Here is a 22,193-nt window from a genome sequence, read left to right as displayed (position 1 = left end):
GACCCAAGCCAATGGGTCACTTTATTTCTAAGGGCCAAGTGATCTTCTTTTTGGCCAAGTTTTAGAGTTGGTACATCCTTTAGAACTATCAAATAAGGGGTACACTCTGGTGGAAGCTGGAGAAAGGGATGGCCTAGATCGGCGGGGGTAAGGGCGTTGATAGGGGGCAGGGGGAGGGGGTTGGTGCTTGACCAATAAACCTCTCAGAATCTCTAGCACCCGCATTTTCCTGTGCGGCAGGCGTCCTTACATCTTGGCTCCCTACTCCCTGGACAGTCTGACACCTGTGCCTAATTGGAATTAGTGAACTCGGAACGGGGGGAATGGAGGCTCAGACTGATGAGGAAATGAGCTGATCAATACAGGCCCTACAGAAGGAGTAGAAGGAACCCCACTGGCACAGTCTCTGGCAGCTGGGCACATATAGCTGCCCCCAGCTTGCTTAGTTCACTCTCAATTGTCTCCAAATGAGCCGGAATGGGATCACGTTTGTTATTCAGGAGCTCCAGCACTTTCTTGCAGATGGCATCCCTACGTCCTTAGTTTTGACTTTTCCCTCCATGCTCTCCTTCAGAGAGATGGGTGAAGAGGACAGACATGATCTTTTAGAAACAGCCCGCTGTCAGTTTTCTCTCTTACGCCTGCTCTTTCTCCAGGTTTGACTGCGTGGGTAAGTTCGTGTGATGACCCCGCCAATTTTACATTTGATGGGGCTTGCACCAAGGCCTTAAAAGAGCAAGCCGTTGACCCTACCTCCCCATTTTGTTAATCAGTTGGTTGAACCAGAACAGGAGCTAAACCTGTTAGAGGTCCCTGATTCGCTTGCCCAGGGGGAGGACGGCGCCCACCAGCTCGATTTCCATATTAATGACGTTCACAGCTCATCCACTGTTGTTCTGGGAGTTCTGGATGGGGCGGGGTTTGCAAGTTTATAGGTTGTACGTTTTTAGGTTTGGTAGGGGCCTTGAGAGCCTTACGCTTCCCTCCCATTGCAAGAAACTTACTGGGATAAGGAGGGTTGGTCAAACCCGCCGCCAACAGACACCAACAGTCAGTAGCATGGCAGAAGAAGTTGCGCTTATACCACTGGGCAGTCAATTGCAACAACACGATGACATAACAGGAACAACAGGGATGAGGACTAACCAGACTGCCTCTTGAGTGACTAAGCCCCACAGGCTCCTTGGACCACAGCTCCAATAACTCCAAACAGCCCAAGACAACTCCAGGCCACATTCCAACTCCACACAGCTGAATGATCAAAGCCTAGTGCATGCCAAAAAAGATCAGCCATTTACCTCTTCCCCTGGTCGTAGCTAATGGCGGCCACCACCACCAACAGGTTAGAAATACACGAGACCAATTAGAATGCAATTTCCAGAGGCACCTGCCTACCATTGACTCCTGACTAGTTACAGAGTCTGTCAATGAACTGGCAGGTAGGCAGAATTCTCTCCTAATCCCCCTTCGGAGGACTGAGGGAAATCACCAAGAACCGCTTCCACTGACTCTACTACAGGTACACAGTTCACCAGCGCAGACCGCCAGCTGCCCTGTCGCATGCCTCTAACTCACAAGACTCCCAGCGTGAGAGCACAGTGACTGGTGGAAAACATCGCACGGTTGATGAGGCAATGGCAAATAAAGCAGAGAAGGTGACACTACCGGTGGGCTTAATGCAAGTGACTCAGGCTTATACAAAGCCCAATGCACGTTACGAGCGCCCCCTCAGTGGGACTGGCGCACAGCAACACCCCCTTTCAGGCCCAACTCGGCTCAGCTCCTGCGACTCCATCGAGACTCAGGCATGATGGGGCGCATCGGCAATCGGCTGATCGCCCTGTGGGTGGCCCTGAGCACGGCAACCAGGGGGCGCACCCAGACACAAAACAGGCTTTTTAATCAGCAACCTTAAATCTTACCAGTGCCTTCCCAACGACTATTTCATAGGGTCGGTTTTGGAGTATTGGATACAACCTTTCCTCCACCTCCGAGATAAGGTGACCAACTGGCATGGGTGCATAGTGCCATTATTGGCAACATCCCCACCCACAGTCTGAGCATGCATGAATAAATGAATACACAACACAACTTTTGTTATGGGAAAATATTGCTGCAGGTTTATTCCATACAAAAGTATGCAATATGGGGGTTATCTTACGAGCGATCCAAGGGCAGGAGGCTGTAAAAAACCTATGCTGCCCTACCCACCTGATGAGCCAACACTGTGGGAACCCAATCAGTGCTACACCTTTTGGGTGATCCTCTCCCCGCATCACGTGACACATTGGTCCCTAATTACTCACACCCCTTTCAGGGCGGAGCGTAGCAAGGCAAGCCCCCGGTTGGTCAGGCCCCCAACTGCCCGAAAGACTAACAGGGAGCAGACGCGGTTTTCCAGGAACCTGCCCGAGGCTCCTGGGATTTGGCTCTGGGACCCCATTGTACTCTTTCATAGGTACCCATCTGCTTCCAGATCGCCCTGTAACTCCACCTGCAATGACAAAAGAAAACATTACCATGTTCTACATACTTTGCCTGCCAGCCCCACACTGGGTAAGCAGTAGGGTGGGAGACGGCGTGTCCGCGCAAAGAGGATGCCAGAAAGGCGGGGGGAGGTATAAGTACCCTCCCCCAACCTCTGTGCGCCGGAAGTGACGCGCCTAGCGCGCCAAGGCAAAAGGACTCTTTCCCTGAGTCCAACCACTAAGAGGGGTGGTGTTTGTGCCCAAACGGCACTAAAGGGCCGCCCTTTTAGGTGGCCCCCTATGGGGGCCGCGGGCAGCCGCATAGTGCCATTATTGGCAACATCACCACCCACAGTCTGAGCATGCATGAATAAATAAATACACAACAAAACTTTGTTATGGGGAAATATTGCTGCAGGTTTATTCCATACAAAAGGATGCAAAATGGTCGGTTATCTTATGGGCGATCCAAGGGCAGGCAGCTGTAACCAACCTATGCTGCCCTGCCGGCCTGATGAGCCAGCACTGTGGGGAACCCAATCAGTGCTACACCTTTTGGGTGATCCTCTTCCCGGATCATGTGACACACTGGTCCCTTATTACTCTGGTCCCTTATTACTCACGCCCCTTTCAGGGCGGAGCATAGCAATGTAAGTCCCCGGTTGGTCAGGCCCCCACCCGCCCGAAGGGGCGCCAATGAGGTTTTCCAGGAGCCTGCCCTGAGGCTCCTGGGATTTGGCTCTGGCACCCCTATTGTGCTCGTGCAGAGGTACCCTTCTGTACCCATCTGCTTCCAGATCACCCTTTAACTCCGCCACAGGTCTGGAGGCAGCCCCCGTCGCCGCCAGAGCCCCCCCACCAACACAGCTCTATTCTCACCTGCAACCTGCCATTTCAAGGCCTCCTGCAAATCCAAGGGGAACAGGACCATTCCCACAGGTGACAAGTGGACCCCATCTTTTTTTTTAAAGTTTAGAAAGCTTTATTTAATATCATAAGCCAAGTTAAACATCATTACAGAGAGAATCAAAGGCAGTGTAACAAAACAATAGAATAAAATTGAATTCTTACAATATTAACAAGTGCCATAAGGAAAGTAGGGAATATACTTAGGGGAAAAGCTTTTAAAGGTTTTTTAATTATTGGGCAGGGAGGGGCAGGAGGAGAGAAAAGAAAAAAGGAAGGGGAAGGAAGGGAGAAAGGCAATCAATATACGAAGTAAATATCTTGTAATTAACGTGAACTAATAAATGTAGATATAAAAAAAAAGCTGTATATTGGTCATGAATAAAAAAGGATATAAAAACAAGATATTCAAGGGACAATTTGAGAGAGAAAGTTAGTTAACAGCAACCATAACAAATCTTTTTTGATCAGAAGAGGTACAGTGGTGGCAAAAGCACGATCCAGCCTATGGTGGTGGCATAATAAGTTCCACCATGCATTGTATGAAATCTTTGAAGTGTCTTTCCAGTTGGTTGTAATTATCTGTAGAGAAATGGCTATATACAAATCTATAAATTTACGCACATTACAATGAACATTCCATATAGGTGCAGCACCACCCAGAAAGATATGAACAATCTCAAAGGGGTGGTCAGTAGCTAATATTTAATTTAATTTAGACCAAATTCGGGACCAAAGGGATTTATCTAACAGGCAGTGAAAGAACATATGAAAAAAATCACTATTGGCATAAGAGCATGACCAGCATTTTTTAGAGTCAATTAATTTAAAACTATATAAATCAGAAGGGGTAAAAAAAAGTCTATTGTAAAAGAAGTACAAAGTCTGTGTGGTGCTAGCAGAACGTGAAGCAGTGTGCAACTTAGACCACAAGGAATTCCAAACCTGAAGGGGAAACTCTTGGGCTAGATCCTTTTCCCAGGAAAGTTCAAGTTTAGATTTGATTCTTTCAACAGGAGGACGGGAAAGTAATTTGTAAATAGCAGCAGCTTTAAGAGGAATAGAGAAATCTGGCAATGGGAAAAGGGTTGTGTCAGTAGTAGACAGAGAAGCACTTTGAGAAATAAAGAAGGCTAAGGAGTTTTTAAGCAAGGGATACTGAGAGGAGTGTGCATTGGAAAGATGAAAGGAGGCACGAATGTCAGAGAAGTCACGCAAGGTATTATTGCCAAGTAATCAATCCATTCTTTCCAAAAAAGTGCTCTATGATTAATCTTTAAGGATTTGTTATACCAAATTGGAATTAAACTCCGACTGCGAGAGGGAAGAGCGAAAAACTGAGAGAGGAAGTGCTTTAGAATGCTTGAAGGTAGGGGTGAGAAAACGTTGCGGGGGCTAAGATAAGCGAGTAGCCGTAACAAATGAGAAGGGTGAAAGTTGCGCAAGTTCTATAGAGCTCCAAGCTGTTAGGGGAGGGTCAGACAAATCAGATAGAAAAGGCAGATTTGTTTTAAAGTAAAAGCCGAGTGAAATCGAGTGAGATTAGGGAAGTTAACTCCACCCAAATCTTTGGGTTGTTGGAGACGGGAGAGAGAGATCCTCGCTTTGCGTTTATTCCATAAGAATGGAAGGGAAATTGGAAGCATTGAAAGATGAAAATTTACAATAGGAAGAAGCATCATTGTAATAGTTGCTAGCCTCCCCCACCAGGATAAGAAAAGGGGGGACCAGCTATCTATAAGGGAAGAGAGCTTTTTAACTATATCTTTCTGCTTAAGCTTAACAGTTTCTCTAATGGTGTTAGCATAAAGAATACCTAAGCATTTAATATTACCAGAATTCCATTCAAAGCCAGATCCCTGAAACATATGAGGAAGGCAAAATTTGTTAAGTGGTAGAACCTCAGATTTATCTATGTTAAGTTTATATCCAGAAACCAGAGAATATTCTTGTAACAAGGAAAAGAGTGAAGGTAAAGAAGTGGACGGGTTAGAAATATAAAGTAAAATATCATCTGTATAGGCCGTATACTTAATATCAATGTTCTGAAATATGAAGCCAGTATATGATGATGAACGTCGGATTTTTTCTAGAAAGGGTTCTAACGCAAGAATAAAAAGAAGAGGAGAGAGAGAACAACCTTGTCTGGTGCCTCTATGCAGAGAGAAATAAGGAGATTGAGAACCATTAACCCAGATAGAAGTAGAGGAAGCAGAGTATAATAATTGAATATATTGAATAATGGAAGGGCTAAAGCCATGCCACCTCAACGCACCAAACATAAAGTCCCAGCACACTCTATTGAATGCTTTCTCAGCATCTAATGTAATAGCAGCGACTGGGGAATCCATCTTTGAGGCCAAGTGAATAATGTTAAGGAAAGTTCTCAAATTATCAGTAATGGACCTGCCTTTAACAAACCCAGATTGATAAATGTTGGTAAGGTCAGGAATAATTTTATTAATACGAGAGGCCAAAACTTTAGCATACATTTTACAGTCAGTGTTAATTATAGATAGGTTGATAATTTTTACAGAAGGAGGGATCTTTATCCTTTTTAGGGATTAAACATAACATTGCCTGTGTGAAAGAACCTTTGGACTCTCCTTGTGCAATAAAGTAAGTAATCAAAGAAAATAAATGTGATAACAGGATATCCTTAAAGTGAAGATAGAAACGAACCGTAAAACCATCTGGGCCAGGAGTTTTATCTTTGGGAAGAAGAGTAATAACATTAAGTATTTCTTTTTCTGAGAGGGGAGCGTCCAGGGAAGAGAGATCCGGAAAACTATCCGAGGACCTGGGAATAGACTGAAAGAAGGAGTCAATTTGAGTAGGAGAGGGAACGGATTCTGGAGTATATAGTGAAGAATAATATTGAACAAAACAATTGAGAATTTTATCGTCAGTGTACTGATGATTCCCATATGAATCAATAATGGTTATTATTTTAGATTTTTGTTTTTTAATTTTAAGGTAAGTAGCGAGAGATTTGCCAGCCTTGTTGTGTCCCCCGTACATTTTGGCATGAAAATTGAGAAATTATTACACGCAGAGTCCCAAGAGTGTTTGTTGTATTGCATTTTTGCTTTAATGAGAGAAGAGAGTGTTTCTGAGGAATTACTGGTAAAGTAAAGATGCTCTAGGTCTTTGATTTGCTTAAGAATTTGGGCCGACTTTGATAAGGCTAGTTTCTTTTTCCGGGATACAAAATCAATAATAAAACCTCTAACAGCAGCCTTAAAGGCATCCCAAATAGAATGAAAATGAGAAGCAGAATGAAGATTGTTTATAAAGAAATCTTCTGCAAAGAGTGTAAATTGTTCAGTAAATTGTGGGTCTAGGAGGAGCGAATTATTGAAGCGCCAGCGCCTAGAGGTGGGAGTAGGTGAGGGAAAATCCATGTCAATTATGACGGGGCATGGTCAGATATAAGAATAGAGCCTATTTCTGGGTTAGTCATAAATTGAAGGGCATGTTGGGTGAGAAAAATATAATCCAAACGGGAGTGTGATGAGTGCACTGGAGAAAAAAATTAAAATTCTAAGGTGGCGGGATGAGAAAGTCTCCATGAGTCTATAAGACCTCTAGAAGAGATGGCCTTAAAAAAGGACTTTTGCATCTTATTAGGGACATATCTGGTGAGTCATTTGCGATCTAGAAAGGGGTCCATGAGTTGATTACAGTCACCGCCCACAATCAAATCATCACTTGCATGAGAAGAAAGAAGCGTAGAAAAGTCCCTCCAGAAGGATAAATCTATACCATTAGGACCATAAACATTACAGAAGGAAAATTGTGTATTATTAACAGTAACATCTAAAAATAACCACCTGCCACAAGTGTCATGGAGCTCATTATGCAACTGAACAGACAATGACTTATGAAACACCGTTTTTACTGTTTACTGCCGGAGAACAAAACGCCTCCCCAACCCATTGTCTACATAGTGAAGACAAATCTTGTGAATTAAGGTGAGTTTCTTGTAACAGTGCAACATGACATTTCAATTTTGCTAGATGAGATAAAACACGTTGTTTTTTAACAGGGTTTCGAATACCTTTAACATTCCAGGAAATAACACGAAGACCGTTCATTTCTGGAGGTAAAGTAAGGATAAGCAGAAAGAGGTATGGAATTTAAAACAGAGTGGAGAATAAGAAGAAAACTGAAAATAGATGTTGAATGAATGTGACACAGAAGGGATAGCCAAAAACGAAAAAACTGAAGCAGGTGACCACCGCGGATAAGGTGACGGAAATATAGAAAGAAAACAATGAAGTACCATAGAAATAGAAAAGAATAAAACGTGGAGTGGGTTAGATAGTGTAAATGTTGCCAAAAAAATAGAGATGATACGGATAAAAAGGAATGAGGAAAGGAGCAAAAGGTAGGGGAAGGGGGAAGAAAGGGAGAGGAGAGAGGAAAGAATAAAGAGGAAGATAAGGGGGGGCAGAGGCCCCCAGAAGGCATCAAGAGGAGGATGGCAAAAAGCCAATGGGCTTTAGCCACAAGGAACAGTTGAACAAAAAACATTGATGTGAGAGGGGGGCGACGAAGAACAAGACAGCCGCGCCAAGAAGAGACATCTAAGAGAACAAATTGCCACAAAAAAGAAAAACGAAAAACTATAAAGTACAAGACTAGAACTTATGGCAATCAAATAGAACAAATGAAGGAACTTACCAAACATCTAGGGAAAGAAAACAGCAACAGAAAGGGATAAACACTGTATACAGCAGGACGGAACAAAGGATGACCTTGACAATAACACCACATGGGGGAATCCTGTAAGACAAAAAGAAAAAAAAGGAGTGAGCGAAAGAAGCATAAGAACTATACAACATATACTAGAATAAATTTAGAACAAGACTCAATAGTCAGACACTAAAAAAAACCAGTTAGGGTTTGCTCAATTCCATGAGTTCTCCTTTGTGAGTATGAATGAACTTCCGTAGATCAGCAGGATCTTCAAAACTAAAAGTTCTGTCCTTATAGGTCACTTTGAAAAAACAAGGGTGAATTTGACCGTAGCGTGCATTCATGGATCTCAATGCAGGTCTAAGATCCAAAAATTCCTTTCGAGGAGAAGCAGTAGGTTTAGAGACATCTCGAGTAAAAAAGACCTTGTGACCAGACCAAATCATTTGCTTATGTTGCTTAGCAGCCTGGAGAATCGACATAAGATCTGAGTATATAAGGAAATATGCAATGATTCCTCGAGGTTTAGACGTAGAAGATGTATTTTTAGGCCCCAAACGATGAGCACGTTGTATGTTAAAGTCTGAAGATTTTGGGAGGCCAACAATTTGAAGAACTTGAGATTTCAAGAATTGGAATACCATAAATGCGCAGGTTGTTGCGCCTATTACGATTTTCCACATCTTCTGCGACCCTCTTGAGCTGGCCAACTTCTTTGGTAAGAGTGTCAACTTTAACAACCACATCTTGAGCATCACTGATCTTCTGCTCCACATCAGAAAGTCTCGTATCCAAACTAGACCACTTGTCATCTAACCTCTGATGTGTGGTAACAGTGTCTGTCATAAATGGACGGATAAGACGTAGCTCTTCCATGATGTCCTCAAGAGTAAGAGGCAGCGGAGACTTAGTTGGGGAAGGCGGGTCTTTTTTGGAACGTTTGACAGAAGAGATATTTGTATCTTTCCTTCCTCCTGAAGAGCTTCCATGAGATTTATTTGAATGTGCGACGTCCATATTGAAGGTGTCACAGCTAGTAATGACAGATGATGACAAATGGAGGATTGCAGGCAGAACAGCAATAATGTTAATGAAGCAGTAGTAAGAGGAAGTGCAGCACAAAAAGAGGAAGACAAAATGACAATTCCAACGTACAACCAGGCGATGGATAGCGGTGAAAAATGGGGTGCTGGAAACACGCCTCAGGAGAAGAGCAAAATTGTCAATGAGAGTGGAAAAAAAAGGAACCAGCAACACCAGCAGCACCAGATTGACCCTATAATAGGGGATTAGATCATATTGTTGAAGCAAACTGGGGACGTCACTTGAGGAATGCACACAATAGTCTCCTTTCAATAGTTGTTGGAAGATTGATGTTAGGATACCATAAAAGCATTAAAATAGTCCAACAGCGAACAAAAACCATTATAAAAAGATGGCATAGTGTGAAACAAAAGCAGCCTCTACTTTAATGGCGTTGAAATACATCAAGGAGCAGGCTAAGGGACTCAATTGCAGCAAAAAGAGAAAAAAAAACGCTGCATAAAAAAAAAAATGGCGGCCGCCGTCTGAGGGGAGCAGAATTTAGCAAATAAAATGTAAAAAAAGACCGCATTTCGGTCTAAAAACTTGCCAAGTTAATCTCTGCCATCTCCCATGTCGAAATCCATCCTAGAAACGAAGCTCCGCCGCGTTAACGAGCTTCCTTCACGCTCGAATCGGCTCGATCTGTCGGAGCTCTTCACCTGGCGGCCATCTTGAATTGCCGCGCGCTCCCCAAGTGGACCCCATCTTTATCACAATAGCCCTTGACGTTAGCCTGGATCAGCTAGTGTCTGATGAAACCAAAGCCCCTTTGGCCTGTGAACTTGCGCATTGAACTATTCACCCTCCTGCGGGAAAGTTCCACTGCCTCACATGACTCAGCCCTGTGCCAACTCTGGGCGGGACGATTTCAGACACCATAGCTCACATTGCCCCATCTATTTGCTGGTCTCACCTAGCTGCCGTCCTTCTAGCACCGTGTGTGCCTGAACACCTGTGTCCTCAATCTATGGGACAGCAGCCCACTTGTTAGGTGACTGCTCCCACAACCCGCTTGCCTGCTTTGGCTATTAGGGCGAGAAGGTTTACACTTAACATTTTGCACAGGCCCTTTGATTGCTAAATCATGACGAACAGGAATGTTCATAACTAGAAGTATGTGACAATGAACAAGGGTGTCCTCATGAACTTGCGATGCATCCCTTCTTCCTTATGGGAATTTCGCCTGCTCAGCTTCCTCTGTGGTGAAACCCCCTAGGCTTACCAGCTTAGTGAATCTGTCTGATTTATTACAGTGCGCACGGTCTGCAATATGGTGCCTAACATTCAGGATTGACTAAGTCCTACTTTACCCCATACTAGATTATTCCCAAAGGAGGGGGGGGGGTTTCACACTGCCCACCCTGTGCATCCCCAGCAGTGGAAAACTACCTGCTCCGTTAAATTTTAATTTCGTTGAATACTGGACGTGCCAAATGTTTTTTTTACATAGTAGCCTTTTGTGCTTGACACCTCGTTTTCCCTTTATTGGGACAGTAGCACACTATGTTGGCTGACAGCGTCCCCACCCAGCGTGGCTAATATAGCTAACCGGACGGGGCATTTGAGCTAAACTGCAGCAACAGGTCACCTACCCTCGGTTCTGGGGTGCACTTACTTTGCACCGTTGACCAGACCCCTTTGACTGCTAAACCCTGGTGAACACCTTAATGGTGTCAAATCTTGTTTGAAAGAATATTTGTATTGGGCCCACTATTGGAGACACCTCACCCTTTCGTGTAGTGACAACTTACGCAGCGCACCTCGCTTCCTTAACTGCCGTCAGATCACAGATGCACAGTACCTGCTATCCATCTCTGACCCTGGATGCTTAAACCAGCAAAAGTATCGGAATCCCAGATTCCAAGTTTCATGTTTAGCTGCAGTACACCTTCAGTGGATCTGCTGGGAGATACCACAAACCGCATTGGTCATGAGAACCTTAAGAAGCACACAGTTTTCACCTGGGCATACCTCTAAATGAGACTGGCTCCACACAGCCGTAAGGCCAGAGACACACGTATCTTAAACATATTTACTGGTTTTGCCACTTGGCACCCTTCTGGTTGGTGATACGGAACCTCCTACCCAGCATAAGCGGACAGTCTTGCGTTGCCGTCACACCACCTGTGTCCTTTGAATCACCCTCCATCCTCCAGTGCAATAGTCATACTGCTAAGTGGGCAATCAATTCAACATCCCTCCTTTCCTACCAGACTGTTCAGTTTAATCTGTGGTGACTGCACCCAGACTTCCGAGGCAGCTTTATTGCTGACAATGTGAGCAGTTGCTGACATCGCGGGAATCTCATGCTTGCAACTTGCAACTACAGCGATTATTTAAATTAATATGATACTGTGTATCTGAATGAACTATGCACAGGTAATTAACGCTCTCCCACGTGAAGTTGCTGTGAAAAATTTTGGACTAGTCCATCAAATTCAGCCAGCCCCCCCTCCCCCCCCCCCTGCACTCCCAAACTTCTGCTAGTGTACACCACAGTCACGCCTCCTGTTCAGTTGAATTTAGCAATTCACGACACTGACAACCACAGGGGCCTAATACTGGGCTGTGTATATGCGGCCCAGGATGACCTTAAACAATCGGCTTGGTGTGGATGGGTGTTAACATTGCCTGGCTGAAGTACAATACCATTGACAATCACTCCTGACAGGATGTGCCAATGCAGGTAGAAGTAGGAGTTATCAGGCCCGCCTTACTTCCTTTCCCAGTTATTTGTGTATATCGCTTGTTGGAGCATGACGCTTGTGAGTTTTAAAAAAAAGTTTTTTTATTAACATAGCTCATAGTACCATAAAACAATAGACAATGTCCAAGAAGCAAATCAGGAAATAGCGTTGTGGTGAACAAAGTCAGACACATTAGGATACAAGTGGGATATCCAATTACATAGTCACTCCCCAAACTCCCTCTTCAACCCTCTATACTTCCGCCATGGCCCCCAGATCTTCTTCCATTTCTTAATGCAGCCCCTGCTCCAGTATATGGTTTCCTCAGCTCTTTGGCACCAATCCAGGTCCCTCCTCCACTGTTCCCATTGCGGAGGCGTTTGGGACCCCCACCCACTGGCGATGTTTCTTTTCGCTACCCCCGCCGCCAACGCCAGACAGAGCTCCACATGCCTCGACCAGTCGGCGTCGCCCCTAATCATCAGCAAAAACCACTTTGGCTCCATCGGAACCTTGTCGCCCACAACCGCAGACATAGTGTCCGTGACCTTGGACCAGAAAGGAACTATCTCAGGGCACTCCCAATATATGTGGTAGAATGTGCCCTCCCCTTGGCAACCCCTCACAGAGAGGGCCGATTGACTCCTGCCCCAAGCGTATAGATGTGTGCGAGGGTAGTATATGCGGTGTAAGATTTTCAATTGCACCAACCTAAACCTGGGACGGATTGCTATTTCCCGCGGGCTCTGTATGGAGTCTTGCCAGTCACCGTCATCTAGGGTACCAATATCACGAGCCCATGCCGCCCTAAGCGCCACGAAGGGGTCTGGCATATTGTTTATGAGCTTACGGTAAATGGTGGATGTGGGCTTTTCTAATATGGAGTCCAGCAACAGTCTATCTTCCAAAGGGGAGTATTCCGGGATAGAGGCGTCGCTACGTATGTGTGAGCGTATGGCGTGTGTGAGACGTATGTAATGGTATTGTTGTGAGTCGTGGAGGTCATATTCCTTCTTGAGAGAAGCAAAGCAACGGGGGGCAGTCCTCTTCCACACGTCACCCAAGTATTCAATGCCAATTAGCTTCCAACCCCTGAAGCCGGTCAAATGCGTCACCTCTTTCAGTTGATCTCCGAGCCATAAGGGGGTTCTACCTGTCAGTGTATCCGACCATCCTAGAAACTTGTTTGCCTCCCTCCAACATTGAACTACCACTCTTGTGTGTGCAGGCCGCTCCCTGCGCGACCTCCGAGCATAAAGCAAGTGCTCGCTATTACCCCCCGGCATGACCATCCTATCTACTCTGTAGGCCGGTTCGGTGCTGTCTGTATATACCCAATCGTTAACTACCTGGAGCTGCGAGGCCCAATAATACAATCAGACATCAGGAAGCGCCAGACCCCAGCATATACCCCTCTGGTGAGCTTGTGTAGCGCTATCCTAGGATTCCCACCATTCCACAGCAGCGTCCGCACCGCCTGTGAGATGCATGTAAATACCCCAGGAGGGACAGGATATGGTGTGTTTTGTAGGATGTAGAGGAGCCTCGGCAGGGCGAGCATCTTAAATAATGCGCCCGGCCCATGAGGAAAAGAGGCATTGATCGCCAGTGACTCACTGTGCAGTCGAATGGTATGGACGCGCCATGTACAACACAATATCATCGGCGTATAGGGAAATACGCTCTTCCCACTCGTCAGTCAGCGCCAGACCCCAGAAAGACCCGTCTCTCCTGATCCAGTGAGCCAGCGGCTCCAGAACCAGGGCAAACAGGAGGGGAGACAGGGGGCAACCCTGCCTGGTACCTCTCCTGAGGGGGAACACCCTGGACACAGCACCATTCACCCTGACCCGAGCCACAGGTTGTTTGTATAGAAGGCGCACCAAACTGCAGAAGATCAGGCCAAAACCAAGTTTCCGTGGCACCATAAATAAGTAGGACCATTCAATGCTATCGAACGCCATTGAGGCGTCTAACGCCATCAACGCCGTCTGCGAGTCCCCAACATCTTCCGTCATGTATAGTACGCCATACAAGCGTTGTAAGTTATGGCGGGTGCTCCTATGGGGCATAAACCCAGACTGGTCGACCTGCACCAAGTCAGGAAGAACAGACACCAATCTATCTACTAGGGCCTTGGCCAGGACTTTGGGCTAAACGTTGATAAGTGAAATGGGTCGGTACGAGGAACATAGGTCCGCCGGCTTCCCCGCTTTATGAATGACCACAATTGTGTTCTCGCGTTGGTCGGGGGGAGCCTACCTAACTCACGTGCCTCTGAATACATCTGAAGAAGGGGGTTGATAATGATGTTCGCCTGTTTCTTGTAAATCTCTACCGGAAGCCTGTTGGGTCCAGACACTTTCCTGGACTGGAGCGAATTAAGGGCCTTCCCAATTTCCTCTCCGGTGAGATCTGCATCCAGGTAGTCACTTTGGTCCTGGGACAACATGGGCAGCGCAAAATCCTGTAGGAATTCAGCGCAGACCCTTTCGGTCCTGGTGCAAACCGGGGAATATACCCTTTCGAAGTGGGACACGAACGCCTCCGCTATTTCCATGCTGGTGGAAAAGGGGACCCCGACATGTCCAGCACCTCAGCCACGCAGGATCGCTCCCTGTCGCGCCGCTCAAGCCAAGCAAGCAACTTTAGGGCCTTATCACCAATGTCATAGAGCCGGTGTTGTGTGCCGAGCGCGTATACCCATGCCTCCCCCTCAGCCAGGGCTCGAAGTTCCCTCTGCTTGAGTGTCAATCTGTGGCGGGGGTCGACAGAAGAGGTTACACTGGCATCGCGCTCCAGCTGCTCTATTTCATTTTCAAGTTGACTGATTTGTAGGGATTCCTCAGTGCCTGGGCCTGCCCTCTCAGCACCGTTTTATATGCTTCCCATAATGTTACATGGGACGCCACCGAGCCCCGGTTTTCCTCAAAGAAGAGCCGAGAACCCTCCCGGAGTTTGTCCCTAATAGTCTGAGCCCGGAGACGCCACTGGTCTATCCCTGGAAAAGTCGCCTTGTTAATCACCGGGCCCTGAAGTGTGAAGCCGACTGGCGAGTGGTCGGAGATCCCCCAGGCCATAATCCGGGAGCATCATAGAAACCCACCTGGTCAGAGTAGGTAAAAAAGTGGTCAAGTCGCGAAAAGGTCCTGTGTCGAGCTGAATAGAACGTGTACTGTCTATGTGAAGGGTGATATGTGCGCCACAGGTCGCTAAGGCCCATTGCCGTAACAAAGCCCTCCAAGCCCCGCTCCCCCCTGGAGCCCATCCCGTCGCCCGAGCGGTCGAGGTCCGCATCCATAACTGCATTAGTGTTACCCCCTAACATGAGGAGCCCCTGGGGAAGATCTGCCAGGAAAGAGCCCAGCCGCGGGAAAGTCGAGGAGTGTAGGCCTGGTGGAACATAGTAGGAGCAAAAAACTACGGTGCGGCCCTCCCATTTAACCGCCGCTGCAGCAAAACAACACGCATCATCAGACCATGTGCCCGACAGAACTGCGGGCAGGGCATTGCATTTCAGGATGCCCACCCCCCGTGATCCCGATGTGAACCCCGAATGGCCAACCAGTTTATAACCAAAATAGTCCAGGGCATTGCACCTATTCCCACACAGGTGTGTCTCCTGAATAAGAACAACATCGGGAGAGTGTCGTTTGAGGTGTTGTAATACTCATGTACGCTTAACCTTGTTGCTCAGCCCATTCAGGTTCCACGTCCATATTGTAATATTAGCTTGAGTACCCATAGAAGTCAGAGAGGCTCATCAGTACCGGATAGTTGCACGGTCCCACTGTGTCGTCAGGCAGATTACCACATGCAAAAGAACTAAACTGGTGTACAGCGAAACTTACCAACCCCTGAAACAAACCCACCCAACCAACCAACCAACACCCCCCTCCCTGGTGGGTCCCCAACCTCCTACCATCCAAACATGCAGAGTGCCTGTCGCCCCATTGGTCCCACATTCAAAATAGACGAGGAATCATGAACTTGCAGTCAGCTAGAAGAATTATACATAACTAACGAATGTCCCACCCACATTGAAAACTGTATTAGGGCAGCTCGATGAACCGTTACCTGGTCCCGTCCCCCCCAAAACACTCCCGGCAAATTCAACTCACCCTTATGGACTTCACAGCATCACAGAACATTGTGAGGAAGTTCAATGTCCATAACGTACGGAACTCCTCATAACATTAATTCCCCTACACAAAGCTGACCCCAAGCGACTCTCAAGGTGCCAAGGAAGGGAAGAAAACAACTCAATTGCCCACTTAATTACTCTCCGTTCACTGCCCTGGCTGCCAAGCATGGGTCTCTCGTCACTCACAGTGTCCTGTCCATTAAGTCGCTGGTCGGGTCTGTGCGGGCTGCCTTTCCTGCCCACCGCCAACCCTCCAACCAGTCGCTGGCCTCCTCTGGTGACTCGAAGAAGTATGCCTTGCCACCATCCAGGATGTTGAGGCGGGCAGGGAAGGGCATCATGTATTTCACCCCTTGTTCCCTGAGGGCTCTCTTCACACCCTCAAAGGACCGACGCTGGCGCTGGACATGAAGAGTGAAGTCCTAAAAAAAAACGGATCGTGGCGTTCTCAAGTTGGAGATCTCCTGTTGTCCGCGCCGCCTGCAACATGGCATCCCTGTCTCTAAAGTTCAGAATGCGGGCGATAATTGTACGTGGTGGGGCCCTGGCTTAGGCTCATCCCCAAATGCACGGTGGGCCCGCTTGACTGAGAAGAAATTGGACAGGCACTTGGGTTTCAGGTGGTTCAGTACTAGATCCTCTATGAACCAGTCCGTAGAGGGCCCCTCCATTCCCTCCGGAACCCCCACTGTTACGCCAGCCCGCCCTTCCTGGTCCTCGAGACGGGCGTAGATGTCAGTTTGATTTATGGTGAGGGCAACAACCAGTTCCTCAAGTCTCTTCGTTTTGGACTGGAGACTCCCGATGCCCGTTTCCGCCAGTGCCACCTTCTCAGACATCTTCCTGAAGCCCGCTCGAAATAGGTTGACCTCCTCCGACACCGAGTCCAGTTTGGGTTCCAGGGTTCCACGGAGTTCCCGAATAGCTGCCATGATGTCCCTTAAGAAGGGGTCTGGGCCATTAGCGACAGGATCTTCCTGCTGGCTCCCACCCGGGGCCCCTTCATTTCTCCCCATGGCCACCGTGTACTTATAAATCTGGTTTGACTAGCCCGGGCCTGGCAGTCTGTTAGAGCCCATGTCTCAAGGTGTGCCACCCGCTGCAAAGTCCAGTCGGGGTGTGGTGGGAGGTTGGACCCCTTGACGACTGTGTTATTCTCGGGGGAGCTGGATACCCCACAAACACACTGATTGCGGTGGGGCGCTAGGGGCAGCGTGCAGACTTTATCTGGGTACACCACGTCTCCACCGAGCCAGGCCTCTTTCCACAGCAGGCCCACGCCACCGAGGTGTTGTGCAGCCTGTAGATCTAATGCAGAGGCCCCAAGGCTGCTATGCCCCCATACACCGCCTGCTCACGCTTTCTAGGCCGGGCTCTCCCTACTGCCAAGCGCATCGCTTCCTTCCTCTGGGGGGGGGGGGGGGGGGGGGGGCTCGCTCCGACCTCCAAGTCAGCGCAGTTCTCGCACTATATGGGCCCTTGGCCCCACCGATGGTCCAGACAGTCACCCTGGGGGGCTCATACACTGTAATAGGTCTCACTGCCCCCACCTCCTGCAGCGCACAGAGTCCTGCCTGTGGCCACACCGCATCCATCCCGAACTCACCTGCCGCTGGATGAAGGGCACACCTCTCGGTCTGGGGCTCAACCCCGTGGCTTCCTCCAATTGCTCCGGGTTACGCTGTCTCTCACCTCGGGCTGCACCGCCTCAGTCTCTCGCCCCCAACCTGCTGTAGGGGTGGGCACGCGGAGCCCCCATCCGCAGTCGCAATCACCAGGAGTCAACCGCCGCCGCTTCAGACCCTGGAATGCGCCATTTTAGCTTCGCCGGGAGGAATGGCGCAGGTCGCTGTTTCACGGATTGTAACACTGTTAGGCGGTTGCCTCAATGACGATCAGCCTGCCGCCGCATTCCGACGTGACAGGACACTAACAAGCACCACAGATTGCTCTATAAGCAAGCGGCCATCTTCCGCGGCTGCAAGGCACGCCCGCACGCTTGTGTATTTTTAAAGTGCAAGTGTTCCCATAGGCGTGTTGCTGCTGGATCAGAGATATTTCTTACCCCCCTTACTGATATTCATTTTGACAACCACAGAAGGAACAAAAGTTGATTGAACACAACGGGGGTTAGATCCTAAGACCATGAGGTCAAACCACCACCAGACCCAAAAGCTGAATCGGTCCAGGTTTTTCTTTGCCATGACCCCTCCTGTGCCCTTTGAACTCACCTTTAAACCCGTAAGTGGCCAATTGGCTGACACACCAGCGGGATCTGGCGGTCGTATTTAACCTTTATATCCTTACAGCATAGCAACACTCACCGCTGCCAAATGCCTTGGTGTGTGAATGTCTGCTGGTCGCACTAGCCAAAACAGTGATTATTTAAATTAATAATACTGTGCATATGAATAAAACTATGCACCAGCAGCTGAAAATTTCACACGTTAGTAAATGTGAAACATTTTGGATTTGTCCATCGAATTAAGCCAGTCACCACCGTAAGTGAAGTCTTGCCCTCCCAAACTTCTAGTATACCAGGGAGCAGACAAGACAGTGAGAACAGGAGGGGAACAATATGTATCAATACCTGCCCTTTCTTGAATACTGGGAATGCCAAATATTCTTTAATACATTGTAGCCCATTTGTGCTTTAATTTTAACTTACTGCTCCAACCCAGTTTGACTCCAAAACTTTGGGACAACTTTAGTAGTAACATGACCTTAATGGTACGTGACATTCTACAAGCACTGCGCAGACATCCCCGTGTCCACTGGAGACTCCTCTGGTGAAGCATGCACCTGGGTGGGGGTGAAGGACTCATCCTTTTAAAGAGAAAGACCTTGTTATAATGCGAAAGAGGCATGTTAGCGGCACTCGAATGAGACAAAATAACTATTCTTTGCAAAAACAGAGCCTATCCGTAATGTCTATATTGGGACAAAAGATGAACCATGATATTATCACCGGTCAAAGTCTGTGATGTAAGTTTCGCTACCTCTGGCATACTTTCATAAATCAACATATATGACTGAAACCGCACTCTCTCATCCTATGCTTTGTGTGATCTTGGCCCACTTTAGTGTGAACAGAGCCCCGCGATGTATACTTGGCTTCATGGTCGCTAATGCAAAGGTAAAGTCGGGCAACACTTTGGGCAGGGACATCTTAAGGATTTTTGGAGGGCTTGGGCCAAACCAATTTCCGGGGCCCCTGTCCGGAACAACATAGAATACATGTTCCAGTTTCAGCTTTCCTGCCCTTTTTTGGCCAGGTCACTGACCCTGCATGGTACACTCTCCAAAATGCTTAATGCGTTTATCTCCAATATTAAGGGATAAAGATGTGCTTTAAATATTGTAACAAAGCATCAGCTCAATATTATTACTGAAAATAATCTCACTGACACTCTCCAATTTCTGATAAGGGAGGTGCTGTTTTGATCTAACGAAACTTGTTTTCATGGCAGTCGCCTGAAAATAAACACAACATTCGACTGCAACAGACTCTCACACATCACCATAACATCTCTTAAGTGGGTCAGCTGATCATCCACCACCGACATTATGCAAAATTAGACTGGCTCTACTCAGCAAGAAAGACGCATAGACCCGCAGAGACACCTTTGAGATCTGCCCCAAGCCTTTGCCACATTGCCAGACAACCAACCCTGCTGAAAAAAGTTAACACCTGGGGCTGGACAAATAAAAAAATTTCTCTAGCACTTCACACTGTTCTTTGTTATCCCAGTGCTGTGTCTGGCAGGTGCTACCCTCTATGTGCTTCTTGTCCTTGCCGCAGGAGGAGGAAAGTTGGCCAAATGCGATTTACATTGACTCTGCCAAACATAACAAGTGTATTTCTGCACTACTTCGCCCTGGGAGATATCCTGACGCTGATTAACAGGTGTTTATTGATACCCAGCTCAACGGTACTCGTTTTATCGACCTTGGCAGGATGAAAGGCTGGGTGGATCTGCCGGGATATGAACCTGGGTCCTGAGATCAAACACAGACCCCTACAGTGGGTGCCCTAGTCAGCTAGGCACTAGCCCCGTGTCTGCATTCAATACAGTGAACTAATGCTTTTGTATAACTAAAGCAGGGAATGGCCATGCGGCGTGTCCGGCTCAAAGTGGATGCCAGAAAGGCGGGGGAGGTATAAGTACCCCCCTCCCCCAACCTCTGTGCGCCGGAAGTGACGCGCCTAGTGCACCAAGGCAAAAGGACTCCTTCCCCAAGTCCAACCACTAAGAGGGGTGGTGTTTGTGACCAAATGGCACTAAAGGGTCACCCTTTTAGGTGGCCCCCCTGCGGGGGCCGTAGGCAGCTGCAAATTCAGGACCATAAGTATAAAATTTCAGGACAAAGGGTCAAAATTCAGGCCAAAAATTCAGGCCAGAAGGTCAAATTTCAGGACAAAACTTTGGGACAAAAGGTACGTTTTACAGACACATAAGAGGAAGTTGCGTCTTAGTATAAAAGTAAGTAAATAGACAACCACTTAAGTACAAGTCAAAATAAGTTCATATTAGATTGAGACAATCGTGCACTTCGCAGTTTTTCGGAATGCATGCGGCTTTGAGCAACTGTGCAGGTCATTTTGTGGTATTTCATATGATAATAATCTATTTATATGGTTACTGCATTGGGTTCTCTAGTCTGATATTTTGTTTTAAATTCATGATCCTGAGCAGGCATGTTTGGTGAGAGAAGTGGTCAGGAAGATCTGCTCGGATAGGCTTTGTTACTAGCATCTCATATCTGAGTGCCATTGTGAGATGTAAAGCGTGACACATAGGTGAACTAAAGGGAGGATTGCTGTGATGAACCCACAATAGGGAACGTGTTATGTGTGTTTCAGCAAATGTAACTTAAAATATGGAATGTGACTTTGCTTATGGGGGCTTCGCAGAGAGTTGCACTAGCTGATGAAAGTCACAAAGGTGCTTTTTCCTGCAGCTTTGTTAAAGAAGGCACTGTCGATACACTATTACATAGTTATTTTTTTAAGCCTTGCCTATTGCTACAAAAACAATTTACATCTCAAGCACAGCTCTACCTAAAACAAAACATTTACAATTACTAGTGTAACATTCAAGTAGCAGTTGGGAGTCACTCAAAATGTCATATTCAAGATGTATAAATCCCACACATACACACACAGCAAATACAGAATAGTAACACATAGGTAAGGGAGTAGCCAGAACATTTAAATACCTCCTACTTTGAACTAAAGCTCTTATGGCACCAAAAAAGCAAAGTAGGGCATCACAACCATCCCCAGAAGAGCTCCCTTGTCCAAGGATCTATCCATTGATACTTCCATCAAGCCCCTGATATCCTCCATTTAAAATGTACATTCTGTTATCTATTAACTCTTTCATCCATCATTCAGTCTTTTACCATTCATTATGTACTTCTATCTGTGTGCCCATCCATATCTAAACCTTTTCAACCATTTGCAAACCTATTCATCATCTATACTTCCATCCATCATTTCACTCATCCATCCTCCATTCACCCAATCCATCCTTTCACTCATCCATCCACTATTCTACCCATCTATTAACCATTTCACCCAAGCCATCATTTCACCCATCTATCCACTCTTCCACCCATCCATCCAACCATTTACCCTTTCACTTACTCATCCATCCACCCAGTCACTCTTCGTCCACCCATTCAACTTTTCAATCATCCATCCATTCTTTCTTCCAGCTCGCCACCCTCCCTTTCACTCGTGTATGCATTCTTTCACTCATACATCTTTACATTCTTCTTTTCACTCATCCAGGCACCCATTTGCCCATCCATTCTGCCAATCATTCATTCATGCGTTCACTCATCTATTCATCCATTCATCCTCACTTTCTTCATTCCCCTTTTACTTAGCCACCCTTCCTTCTATCCACCCTTCATCCACTCATCCATTTACTCATACACTCATGAATCCATCCATTGACACATCACTCATTCATCCTTTTACTCATCCATCCATCCATTCCTAGGAGCAGCGTTTCCAGGGATATAGAGGTTCAAACTCCCAGTCAAGACCTCTGCCTAGGCCAGTGACCCACTTGCATTCCTTGTGCCAATTGTGGCACACCTTCTCATCCCACTCACTTCCCAGGACATCAAGAGGTTGGACTAGGACCAAACACAGAAGTTGACCCCTCCATAACCCAATGACAGCTAAAC

General features: G+C 47.0%; 1 protein-coding gene across 6 annotated transcripts in view; it reads right to left on the bottom strand.

Moving 5' to 3' along the window:
* The window catches only part of LOC146817560 (uncharacterized), a 170,973-nt gene that overhangs the window by 20,106 nt on the left and 128,674 nt on the right, over positions 1-22,193 (bottom strand). For all 6 annotated transcript variants that reach the window (XR_014963011.1, XR_014963010.1, XR_014963012.1 and 3 more), the window contains one exon: positions 8,061-8,162. Coding sequence is in view for 1 of the 6 variants with exons in the window: in XM_085611079.1 (XP_085467205.1) it covers positions 8,061-8,162 (102 nt within the window). In the remaining 5 variants the exon portion in view is untranslated. The remainder of the gene's footprint in view (positions 1-8,060; positions 8,163-22,193) is intronic.

Source organism: Triturus cristatus, chromosome 6 (assembly GCF_964204655.1).
Source record: "Triturus cristatus chromosome 6, aTriCri1.1, whole genome shotgun sequence".
Classification (NCBI taxonomy): domain Eukaryota; kingdom Metazoa; phylum Chordata; class Amphibia; order Caudata; family Salamandridae; genus Triturus; species Triturus cristatus.
The sequence above is the reverse complement of the archived record's forward strand: the minus strand, read 5'-3'. Positions and strand labels throughout refer to the sequence as shown.